General features: G+C 42.9%; 1 protein-coding gene across 1 annotated transcript in view; it reads left to right on the top strand.

The window, feature by feature from the left end:
- Positions 1 to 12,770, top strand: part of Pkd1l1 (polycystin 1 like 1, transient receptor potential channel interacting) — a 176,340-nt gene that overhangs the window by 70,367 nt on the left and 93,203 nt on the right. Inside the window, exons 31-34 of the mRNA XM_032915919.1 lie at positions 5,139 to 5,222; positions 7,280 to 7,487; positions 9,883 to 9,989; positions 11,129 to 11,345. Of these exons, the coding sequence (XP_032771810.1) occupies positions 5,139 to 5,222; positions 7,280 to 7,487; positions 9,883 to 9,989; positions 11,129 to 11,345 (616 nt within the window). The remainder of the gene's footprint in view (positions 1 to 5,138; positions 5,223 to 7,279; positions 7,488 to 9,882; positions 9,990 to 11,128; positions 11,346 to 12,770) is intronic.

The following is a 12,770-nucleotide window of genomic DNA, read 5'->3' as shown; positions in this document are numbered from 1 at the left end:
TCTGCTGGGCCTCTGGCCCGAGCCGCCTGTAATGCCTGGCACGGTGCAGGTAGTCAGTGCCCACTGTGAAATGAGTCGGCAAGTGAGGGGCACATGTGCTTACCAGATAGACGTCTTTGTGTAGATGCCTTGGTGTCCTGTGACTGCATTTTGTAGCCAGGCAGGTGGGTTCTCTACTGTTACAAGCCCTGCCATCCCATATCCTTGTGTGCAAAGGAATTCTCTACCCAAGGGCATGATTTGACAGTTAGCTGCACCTGGAAAGAGAAGTCTCTTCATGGATATAGGCAGGCAGCCTTCCTGGTCGATTTGGGATATCTGGGTCATATGGCTATAGTAAATGTTATTTATCACCCAGGCATAGACTTAACAATCTTATGATGGTTTGCTTTAGTACAATCATTTCTGCTTACCTTCTCAATGGCATAGAAATTCAGTAATTACTGGTATAGAAGGGCTTATCCATGCTAAGAACAGAGAAGCTACGAGGAGTTTTGTGTTGTGTTTGCCTGTTAGGGGTGAAACCTGTTCAAGTTCTACTAAGCTGGTGACATTTACATCCATTGTTACTTTTTCTGTGTTGAACAGTTTTTATTCATTTAAAAAGCATTTGATCATATTAATCCCACATTACCCTCTCTTGTTCACCTCTCACTCCTGGTTCCCCTCCTGCCTTCAAATCGTGTGTGTGTGTGTGTGTGTGTGTGTGTGTGTGTGTGTGTGTTTAATCAAAAATTTATAGAATATATTATGACCAGGATTTCCCCTCCCCCATCTCCTCCCACAACCTCCCCACCTCCACATTAATCCAACTCCAAACTTTTCCTCTTTTGAAGGCAAACATTCCAATAAAAAAGCAAACAAACGAGAATAAAGTAGATAAATAAAATAGACAGTAAGAAGCACAACACACACACACACACACACACACACACACACACTCTCACTCACGCACCAATACTGCACAAAACTGGAAAACGTAATATACACACACAAGATATGTAAGATTTAAAAATGCCCAAAATGAACAAAATATTCAAAATTACCATTGAGTTCATTTTATTTTGACCATCTGTTGATGGGCTTAACCCCGAAGTGTGGTTTATATGCCTAGTAAAACTCCATTGGAGAAAACTGATTTTTCTTTGGTAAGTGGTTGTCAGTTGACCATAGCATCTTGGTTAGGGATGGAAGACAGTGTCCATCCACTCCCTTCTCAGCACTGGGACCACATCTGGCCTGAACCTGTGTAGATCCTGTGCGTGTTTCCACCATCTCTGTGGGTTCCTATGAGCATCCGTCCTGTTGTGTCTGGAAGATGCTGTTTCCTGAGAGTTTTATGCCAGTAGCCACAGCTGCTGTGAGTCCGTGATTCCAAAGGCCAGGCCATATCCAGAAGCTGGCATTTCAGAGGGTTCCCAGGCATCATCTGACTCCTCTCCGTCTTTATGACCCCTCTTTGAACCTGAAGGAAGTTCTATAATTGTCCTGTTTAGAGTCGAGCACGCAATAGTCACTTTCTCAGCATTTTGATGAGTTCTGAGCTTCTGCATTAATTCACTAAAAGTACACACTTCTCTGACCAAGGTTGAAAGCGACACTAATCTATGTCTATAAAAATGCATATTTGGCTACTCTATTTAGCAAAAGACCAATAGTACCTTCCTCTCTAGGGCCTGTAATACACACAGACAAAGGTGTTTTATCAGCCTTACAATACCAGACATATGTTCCCTATAATGAAGGAAGCCTCAAATCCAATCAGAAAGCTACTGCTTACCTCTGAGGCAGTCCTGCCATTACCTCACCAGTGGGCATGCATTACCTAGCAAGTCAGTAGTAGATGGTGCAGGACCCACGGCTGGAGAGCATTGCTAATGGTATTTCTTCCCCTACCCTCTGAATAACGCCTTCCAGCACTATGATTGCTAGCCAGCAGGGAGCAAGCTTCCAGATCATTTTTTTTTGTGTGTGTGTGTCCTATAATCTAACCATAGAGTGTCTTCAGCAATAGGATTTTACCATCTAGTTCTGGTGCATAACGAAGAGCAATGGCAGGAGTCTGTATTGTTTGGGGAGCTTCTGGAGACTCCATAGCCAATAAGTCATGAGGAGGTGTGCCAGTCACACTTGGCACTTCTAGAAGCAGCATTACATACCCATGCACGCTTATTCAGGGTTCCTCACTTCAAACTGTTTATTGTTACAGTATCTGTAGTTTATAAATAGCAAAATTCCATTTCTTCTTGTAAGTTCTTAGTTTTGGTTGACCCAACCCTTTACCTTTCCCTACACCTCCCCCCTCTGCATTTGAACCTTTTCTCTCCTCTGACCCTCCCCACTTTCTTATGTGTTTACTTTCCCTCCCAAGACCTTTCCTGCTGCTGCCTCTCTCAGTTCTTCTCTTGCTTCCCAGCCTCTTCTGGCAACTCCTTGCTCCAACTGAACATGGAAATCTAAAAATTTAAAACTAAAATCCATATGTGAAAGAGAACAAGACATTTGTTTTTCTGGGACTGGTTAAACTCACGCAAATATTATTTTCGGCGTCCACCCATTTCCTGCGAATTTAATTGTGTGTGTGTGTGTGTGTGTGTGTGTGTGTGTGTTGAGTAGAATTCCATTGTGTACATGTACCACATCTTTATTATCCACCCATCAACCCGTAGACATCCCATTCCCTGGCTATTGTGGGTAGAGCTACAATGAACACGGATATGCAGATATCTCTGTCAGAGACTCTAGAATTCTTTAATTCTCTGCCCAGAGTAGTGTGGCTGGGTCATATGGTAGTTCTACTTTTAGCCTTTTATTTTTATAGGTATAGTGTTTTACTTATAGAACTAATTTGGTGTAGGATTCCTCTCTATGTTTTTAAAATTAATCATTCCATTCCTTTACATCTCAAATGATATCCCACTTCCCGGTTATCCCTCTACAAGCCCCCATCCCACAAGCCCTCTTTCTTCCCTCCCCTTTGCCTCTATGAGGGTGTACCCCCACCCACCCACCCTCTCCCATACCATCCCTCCAGAATCCCCCTATGCTGGGGCATCAAACCTCTACAGTACTTAGGGCCTACCCTCCCACTGATGTCAGACAAGTCCATCCTCTGCTACATATGTATCTGGAGCCATGGACACTCCATGTACACTCCTTGGTTTGTGGTCTAGTCCCTGGAATCCCTTGGAGTTCCAGCCAGATGATGTTCTTCCTGTGGGGTTGCAATCCCCCTTGGCCATTTGAGAAATCTCTACACTGACAGTTACTGTACCAACTGCTTTTGCTACCAGTGGTGAATGAGGGCTCTCTCTTTCCTACAGCCTCCCCATCATTGATTGTGATTTGATTTCTTTTTTTTTTTTCTTTTTCTTTTTTTCGGAGCTGGGGACCAAACCCAGGGCCTTGCGTTTGCTAGGCAAGCGCTCTACCGCTGAGCTAAATCCCCAACCCCGTGATTTGATTTCTTGATGGCAGTCATTCTGTCTGGTGGGATAGATTAGAATCTCGAAGTAGTTTGAATTTGCCATTCCCTGATGGCTAAGGATGCTAAACACTGTTGCAAACGTTCACTTTCATTTCCTCTTCATTCTCTGTCAGGATAATAGCCCATTTTTAATTGCGTTTTTTTTTTTAATTTTATGTTTAGAAAATGTTTTAGTTTGTTGTATTATCTAGATACTTCATTTTTCTACTTGATCTTTTTTATTTTTTCTTTTATTGAAAATAGATTCTTTTCTTATATAATCCATCCTGATTATAGTTTATTCCCCTCTCCATTCCTCCCATTTCCTCTCCTCCCTCCAGATCCACTTCCTTTCTGTCTTTTATTAGAAAAAGACAGGGTTCTAAAAGATACCATCGAACATGACAAAATAAAACATAAGTTGAAGCAAAAATGGTCATACTGAAGTTGGAAACAGCAGCCCAACAGGAGAGAGGTGTCCCAAAAGCAGGCATAAGAGTCAGATACTCCCTTGCTCTCATGATCAAGAGTCCCATAAAAATAATATCTAAATATTAATCTTCTGCCAGATGGCAGTTGGCAAAGATTTTCTCCGTTGTGCAGACTGCCTCATCAATCAGTCAATAGTTTCGTTTGCTGAACAGCTTTTCAATGTCATTAGATTCCCTTTGTCTTATTTTCTGAGAAACTGGAGTCCCTTTTAGAAAGTCTTACATAAGCCTGTTTCTTACCAAATATCCTCTACCTTTTCCTCTACTGGTTTTAGAATCTCCAGGTTTAAATCTTTAATCCACTTGGAGTTGACTTTTATTGAGGGAGAGAGATAATTACCTAGTTTCATCTTTCTACCTGTAGGTACTGAGCTTTTCCAGCACTATTTATTGAAGATGCTGTCTTCTTCAATGTGCATTTTTGGTATCTTTGTCAAAAATCAGGTGGCTGTAGTTCTATGGACTTATGTCTAAATTCTCTATTTCAACCCACTGGTTTCCATGTTTGCGTGTGTGTGTGTGTGTGGGTGTGTGTGTGTGTGTGTGTGTGTGTGTGTGTGTGAAAATGCCACATTATTGTTATTACTATGGCTTTTAGTAGCCCTTTACAGTAATGTGGTGCTATGGGAAGTCACTGATAATATTGCCGTGTTTAGACATTCTCAGCTGTTAAATCATACATGAAAACAATCCTTTGTTCTCTCCTATATAGTACTTTTTTCCCTCTTAGAGCCAGAGTCACAAAGGAAGAATATGCAGAAACTATCTTCATGGTAATAAAGGGGAGGCAACTTTATGTTTTAAAAAAAATAGTATTTGCAGTTGTTGTCATGACAGGCTTAGCAATGATGGGGTAGCTGTGAGACCAGGACAGGTGCTTAAGCAAAAGTCAGCCCACATGAGGCTCTAACCTGACTCTCAGGTGAGAATGTGCTGCGGTGAGTCTGCCTGTAGGGGGCAGTGTACCGCGCTGTCTGACATTTGAGGACAGTCTTCTGACTCCCAGTACCAAGGCTTGAGGCTCTGTGTAAGTTAGATAGTTACAAATGAAGACATGGCAAACTGGAGTGCATCAGAAGATCAGAAAAACTGGCGTGTCTTTTTTTTTCCAACTTCTCACTGTCCCATCCCAAACATCTGGACCCAGCCTACATTACTTCTCATGTGCTTTCCCCTTCTAGCTACCATCGCCTTGCACCTTTCTCCGTCCTAAGAAGAAAGCTGAATGCCACTTTTCAAGTGAGCAGCGTTTCTGAGTTTCAGAGGTGAGTTCCATTCTCTGAAGGAAAACGTCATTCCATGTGGGCTGGTGACCACGTAAGAGATGCCCACGCTCTGTTGAGTCTCTACTTAACACTTATGTCACATGTTTGTTTTCTGGAGCACAGATATTAGGAATGCTAGTCTTCTCGTGTTCTATTACCGTTTATAATGCTAGTCTTCCATGGTCTATTACTGTTATACTTTACAGCCACAGGTGGGAGCCTTACGAATACCAGGAAGCCGATATCTTTTTTACTTGTCAGCTTGGCTATATTTAAGTCTAGAGTGGGTCAATTATTACCAATTTAATTAATATCTACAGCAATAAAGAATGACCCTCAGTTTACTCATACTCTCTTAGCCTCATTTTTCAATAACAGCCTCTACCCTATTTTAAATGATAAGTTTAAAAGTTATCGTGTATTTGTAACTCCTGTCTCATAACAAACAACTATATTTAGAGTATGGAAAATGAGTGTATTGAGGGAAAGCCACTTGGAATATTTCTTGCACTTATATTGGTAGAATATGAAACTGTCCTTCACTTATGCATGGTACTTAGTAGATTAGTTGGTGGGCCTGATATGCAGTATCTTAGGTGGGCTTTTTATTTCTGTAAAGGAACACCATGACCATGCAACAATTATAAAGAAAGTATTTAATTGAGGCTGGCTTACAGTTCAGAGGTTTGGTCCATTATTGTCATGGCGAAAAGCATGGTGGACATGGTAGCTGAGAGTTCTACAGCTGAATCTGCAGGTAGCAGAGAGAGAGAAAGAGCAGCATTGAGCCTAGAGCATTTGAAGTCTCAAAGTCCACCCCAAGTGACACACGCCAACAAGGCCACACCTCCTAATAGTGCCACTTTTTATGAACCTATGGGATCCATTGTCCTTCAAACCACCACAGGTAACAAGTCAGTCATTAGTTACTAACAAAGGATGCTATGCCAGGGAAGATTTCCAGCCAAGCTATTCTCAGGGCTTAGAAATTGCAGTAGGCCAGTCCTGTTCTGCAACACCAGTGCTGTTGTGCATAGACAGGGAGGAGCATGGTATGATGCTGCTGAATGAAAATGTAGCCAAAAGTCACCCCAAAGCACTGGTGATATTGGGAGGTTCAGGATATGAGAAAAAGGGTGAGCCACAGTGGGCTGTGAGTTAAGATGGTGCTTGAGCAAGTGTGATCTGACTCTGGTTCTGCTCTAGAAGAAGAAAGAAGAACTCTGGGGATCAAGTGCATATTCTAGTTCTTCAGTGGAGTAAGAGTAATGAGGCAGGAGACTAGAAAGGTAGCATTCCCACACAGCACAGTCCCTCGAAATTTGTCAAGTACAGATAAAGCCCAAGTCCCAGGTATGCTAAGGTTCTGGCTAGAGGGACTTTACATGGGTGACTCTCTGTGGGTCTACAGAGAGGAGGCGGCTGGGTATGAGCTCTCCCAGGCAGACTTGGTGCATCGGTAGCAGGGACCAGGTGAGTGTAAGTTGCAGGTGGAGAGCAAGCAGCCTCCCTCACAGGAACATGACTGTGTAACAGAGGTACACTGGAACATCTTGACCTTCTGTCTTGCTCTGCTAGGAGGCAGCAGAAGGAGAACTGAAAGGCACATCAGTATTACAAAGCATGCCCCATACAGGGATATTCTTCTTTCTTTCCTTCTCTTCTTCCATTGTTTCATTCATACTAAGGATTAAACCCAGAGCCTCGCATATGCTAGGCAAGTACTCACTCTATCACTGAGCCATATACCCTAGCCCCGGCATGCTTTTTCAATTTCTGTCTAAGTTCATTGGGCCTGGCAGGGTCCAGCTTTCTACCACCCCAGTTGGATCATCACAGACTCCTTGTGGCTTCAGTGTAGTTTGCAGGGTGCCTGGCTGGCATTTGCCATGGGCAACTCTGCTTTCAGTCTCCTTCCACTCAAACAGGATGAGGTGTTTGGAAAAATATGTCCATGATGACCAATGAGAGCTTGTGAATTATTAAAGTGCTAATCTGTCTTCCTGAATGCCAGTTCCCATGAGAAATTTCCTTAATTTCTCTTCCTTTGTTTACAGTCACCCACACAACTTGCTTCCCAGTATTTTCAGTGTGTTTTTCTTGGTTCTTTATGGATTTTTGATGAGTAAAAGCAGCTGTGTAGATTGTCATGAGAAAAAGAATCCTGGTTGTATTTTTCTGGAAGAAGAAACACTGCTTGGCCACCAACTGTATGCAGTCGTCATTGACACTGGCTTCCGGTCACCAGCCAGATTTACCTCAAAGGTAATGTGAGCTCCTAGCAAAGCCTTTAGTGAGCTCTCAGGTGTGGAGGGCCTGATAGTATGACAAGACAATAAGATGGTCCCCTGTCCTCCTGCATATTTGTAAGACAAAAGGCAGGGCTCTCTTCCTGCCCCCAGGATTCTCATTTCCCTTTCTGCCTTCAGGTAAAAAGCAGCTTCAGAGGTTTCTTCTGAATGGGACTCTTCTGAACTGTGCTGTACTCCTCTGAGTTAACACTGAATGCCTGGCCCACACAGAGAAGGATCTAGCAAGAAAGGAGTAAGAGGTTCCTAGCCTAGCTTTTGGGCTAAGAGGGAACAGGCTAGGTTGGGAGTTTGAGGCTAAAGGCAGAGTTCCCTAGAGAAGCAAATGAATGATGAGGAGAGGAGGAGGACAAAGAAAGGCCACCCTAGCAGCCCACCCAGGCCAAAGTGGGCTAAGGAAGAGAGGTCTGCAAGCACAGAAACAAACTGATTCAGGACCATATGCTATCAATGTGCTCCTTCAAATATACCAGGAAGTCTGCATGTGTGCTTGATACACACTCCATTTTTCTCCAAAAACCATGTCTGCTTAATGGAAACCATAGGACCAGAGGCAGGGGAGTATGGCCTTATCTAGAAGCCGGAAGATAGATCTGTGTGCCTTGTACAAAACAATGTATGCTTGTACAAAAACAATGTGAAATAATTAGGCCCAATGAGTTAGACAAACTTGTTAGATTCATCATTGGTGTGAGGTGAACATACCACTCATCCACACAGGAGTCAGTGACTTTCATTCCACAGAAGTGGAAGCAACATCCCACTCCTAGTGACAAAACATTGAGAACCTAAAGGTGAATTCATCTAACATATATAGGAGAAACAGGGAAAGAATTTGCTCAATATTTATAAAAGACCTAAATAAATAGATATCTTTATGCCATGGCTAACACAGCTTCTTTCCCCTTGTAATAAATCTTTAGGAGTGATGGTAATGATGATAATGTGAATCGGTTTATTCCTATATGCATATGACTTGTCTTATTGGAGTTTGTTTTGCTTTCTTTTGAAAGGATTGTGATTGCTTCCAGACATTTTTTTCCTGAATAGCCTCTCTGGTCTCTAAGACCTCAAAACACACCCGAGTCATTTTGGGGATAGGCAGGGGGAACAGGGTTTTTGGTTTTGTTTTGCTTAACTGTTTGTCTGCTTGTTGATACAGGATCTCACTATATAACTGCACTAGCCCTAGAATTGCTCAGGCTGGCCTCAACTCAAGACATTCTCCTGCCTCTTCTTCCCAAGTGCTGGGGTTAAAAGTATGTCACCACACCCGGCCACCACACCATCTGTTTCACTGTAACACACACACACACACACACACACACACACACACACACACACACACACCACCACCACCACCACCACCACCACCACTACCACCACCACCATCACCACCACCACCAACAACAAACCTAAGACATAAAGAGATTAAAGCCAATTAAATTAACTGTATTTTCAGAAAAAAGTCTTGCAGAACAGGAATTATTGATTGTTAAGTTCATGTGGAAGGGAATACTAGTACCCAGGAGAATATTAGGCTTAACAATCTGAAAGAGAACAGGGTTGACTCCCCAGACATCCAGGCACGAGCCATCACAGTGTAGTGTCTTATGGGGTTGGCCAGTAGACTTATGTGACAGCAAGATACCTTAGAAATGACCCAAATATGTGTCTGGGTCTTATAGACCAGAGAGGATATTCAGCAAAATGTGTCAGAGAAATCACAGACCTTGCAAAAGAAAGCAATATAAAATATTTAATTGACATAAAATATAGGCATAAAAAAATAATCCCAGGAATCTAACTACAGACAGATAATTTTACAAAGAATTCAGTAACTACTCAGAGAAGATTACTTTGGACTAGGACAGGATTTCAAAGACAAGAGATTAATGCTTTCTTATGGAAAGGTTAAAATGATACCACATCAAAGCTGAAGGTTCCTGTGTGACAGATACCAGGGAGAGTAATAAGCACAGCCCAGTGCTATCCTAGAGTGCTCCTGGTGGACATCAGTACCCCACCCACCAGCCCTGCCCCAACTCAGGTGTCCTGCAGGCCTCCCCCAGTGCCCTACCAACATGTCCTGGGTATGAGATGATGCCCTCCATGGAGTTCTCCTGCCCTGCTGAGGGGATCCCACAGGGGATCCCACTCTTCCAGAAAAATCCTGTGGAGAACTGGCTAGTCGAGAAAACTCTGCCATGAAGGATGCCAGCCCTGGTCTGTAAAGGCTCTGTAAGCCATGCAGGCCCCACAGCAGGCCTCAGTACCAGGACCCACCAGTACTGAGCTGAAGTGAGCCTCTGTGATACATCCTCATCTCTCATATCTACTTCTGTCTTAAGGTTTTCATTGTTCTATGTGGTGAAAATGGACACTCAGAAACCAAAGAACTTTGCTGTCCAGAGAAGCCCTTATTTGGAAGGAACTCCAGGCACACCTTTATCCTGAGGTATCGATGACCACTGCAACCACATGTCTGGGGAAAGAGGCTAGTCAGAATGGGGTATCACAAAGACCCTGAGTCGAGAGCATTGGCTTTCTGAGCATCATCCTAAGGTAGAGCTTGCTGGTGGAGCATAGACAGGGTATGATCGCTGGCTCACACACGTACAGTTCTAAGAAGGTTCTGGTTTTGCTTTGTCTTTTGAAGGCAGGACCTCACTATGCAGCTGTGGTAGGTCTATTCACTATATAGACCAGGCTGGCCTTGAACTTGCAACTATCCTCCTGCCTCTGCCATCTGGGGGCTGGAATTACAAGTATGCCTAATGTATGAGCTATTACTACTCTTTAGTGTAGATTAGCATGTGGGTGAGAATAAAGACAGGAAAAAAAGGTAGAGGCTTACTAAGCTTGTTTACTAGAATAAGTGGTTTTTTTTACTGTCACAAAACCTGATTAAATTGATTAGTGCTGCCACCCAAAATTAGGAAGAGCAATGGTGCATGGTGTCACAAAGATGAGCGTCATCGGGAGAGATATGATTTATCAAGGTAGACATTCTTTTCAAGGTAGACATTCTTAGAAAGCATGGAAATGCTGAAGTCATCTTTCCTCATGAAAAATTTACATTCACTATAATTCATTTATAATGTTTATTATTCTGGAGCATGTTTTTATAAAGACAGTAACAGTTAACCTCAGACTAATTCCCATCACATACAGACAGATGGAGAGCTGAGACTTGAAGTTATAGCCATTCCCTTTCCAAGAGATGTGTCCCAGACCACACAGTAGATCGCTGAACCTACTTGATTGTCCTTTGACATCCAAACCTGAGATAAAATATGAGTTATTAATGAGGCGCAGCACAAGATTATTGCTAGAGTCACTCTAACAATACAGTGCAAGGAATTGTTTATTTCTAGAATTTTCCGTTAGTATTTTTCATTTGTGCTTGATAACTGAAAACATGGTAAGCAAACTGATAATAAAGAGGGCACTGGAGTCGATCCTGTAGACCTGTGTGCCCCTACCGGTCACAATGCTAATTGGAACCCACTGCCCCTAAGGAGCACATCAGAGCTGTTGAGGTTTTTATTGGTGTCGAATACACATGGCTGATAAGACATTTCTGTCTGTCACTAGCACGCCTCACCAACTGGGTCCACTCCAGAAGATCCGTCTCTGGCATGACAGTAGTGGACCTTCCCCAAGCTGGTTCATCAGCCACGTGATGGTGAAGGAGCTATGCTCAGGACAAGCCTGGTTCTTCTCTGCTCAGTGCTGGCTGGCTGTGAACAAAAGGGGTGGCCAGGTATTAGGCGAGTTCTTCTGCCTGAGCCATGGTCTCAGTTTCTGGAAGGTAGGCTCCCTGCAGATGACCCATGACATTCCAGAATGGCCAGAATTTTTTGGTGCCTACTTCTGTTTCTCTTTCTAAAGTTGTGATTTGAACTTTCCCAATGTGAAGTCGTTCACTCTCAAGATACTCAGGTCATGTAACTTCTGAAGACAATGTGAACAAAAGTCTGTTCACCTAGATAGGACTGACAACACTTCAAAGAAATTGTTCCATCCAAGCCTATCTTGGTGAGCCAATTGAGGTGTGGATTACTTACAAGGGTGTGGTTGATTCCACGGAAGCTACATCACAAAAATGTCCACCCCAACATGGGTGGCGACCCCATTAACACAGCATCACTGAAGCTCTGCCCTACTTGCAGACAGTCCCCAGTCTCTACATAGCAATTGTTTACTGTTTCCTAACCTTAGGGAGGATATTTGTGAGTCTGCTTCAGGATCTGTGTCTTAGCACTACCCTTCTCCTCCAGGAGGGGACATTTCAGTTTGAAGGAAATAGCTGCGTTGTAGCTATTTCCATATGTATTACCATAATGTAGTTCTTTGATCTACACCAACAACAAATTTCTAGAACTTCTGGTTGTTGGTGATCTGCAGCATCTGAGAGGCCCCAAATTAAAGACCTGTTGTTAACCCATGTGCTATAAACAATTCCACTGTCACAGAATACAGACATGCCATGACTGCAATGTCAGATGACAAAGTAAGTCCTAATAGGGTGGCAAAAAATTGTCTATGATCTCACAGACCAAGTATGAACTTTTTATTCCCATTTCCTCCCTGTTGGTGGGCATTGGCCCATTTGCAAACATTCCCACTTTATGTTCAATGTTCTAGAATAAATCCCATCCTGAATTTTGTTTTAGATAACTTAAAAGCCCACTGTACACAGCTATTTGCTGAGGCTACCTGTTATGTAGCCACAATTTTCCTTTATTTATTACCATTGCAGCACAATGTCAAAAGAGACATGTACTTCTTTGAGATTAGTCTGAAGAAATTCTTTTTTTTTAATTTCCATAATATTTTTTTTCATTTGTGTGTGCGTGTGTGCGTGTTAGAGAACAAGTTACATGAATTGGTTCTCTCCTCTCACCCCGGGGATCCTGGGGACTGGACTCAAGTCATCAAGCTTGGCAGCAAGCACTTTTACCTTCCGAGCCATCTTGTCTACCTGCCATTTCCTGAGCACTGGCTCTTTTTTTTTCCATTGTCACTGAAGTGTGGAGTATCTGGTATTGCCAATTTAGCACAAAGCATGGCTAAACGTGAATCAACATGAATTTTAAACAATAATTTCAAAACAGCCATGGAACATAGAAAAAATTAGTACTATAAACTAGAGGCCTGGGGTTGGGGATTTAGCTCAGTGGTAGCGCTTGCCTATGAAGGCCATGAGGTTCGGGTTCCCCAGCTCCAAAAAAAA

Source organism: Rattus rattus, chromosome 11 (assembly GCF_011064425.1).
Source record: "Rattus rattus isolate New Zealand chromosome 11, Rrattus_CSIRO_v1, whole genome shotgun sequence".
Lineage (NCBI taxonomy): Eukaryota > Metazoa > Chordata > Mammalia > Rodentia > Muridae > Rattus > Rattus rattus.
This window is presented reverse-complemented; position numbering and strand designations above follow the sequence as displayed.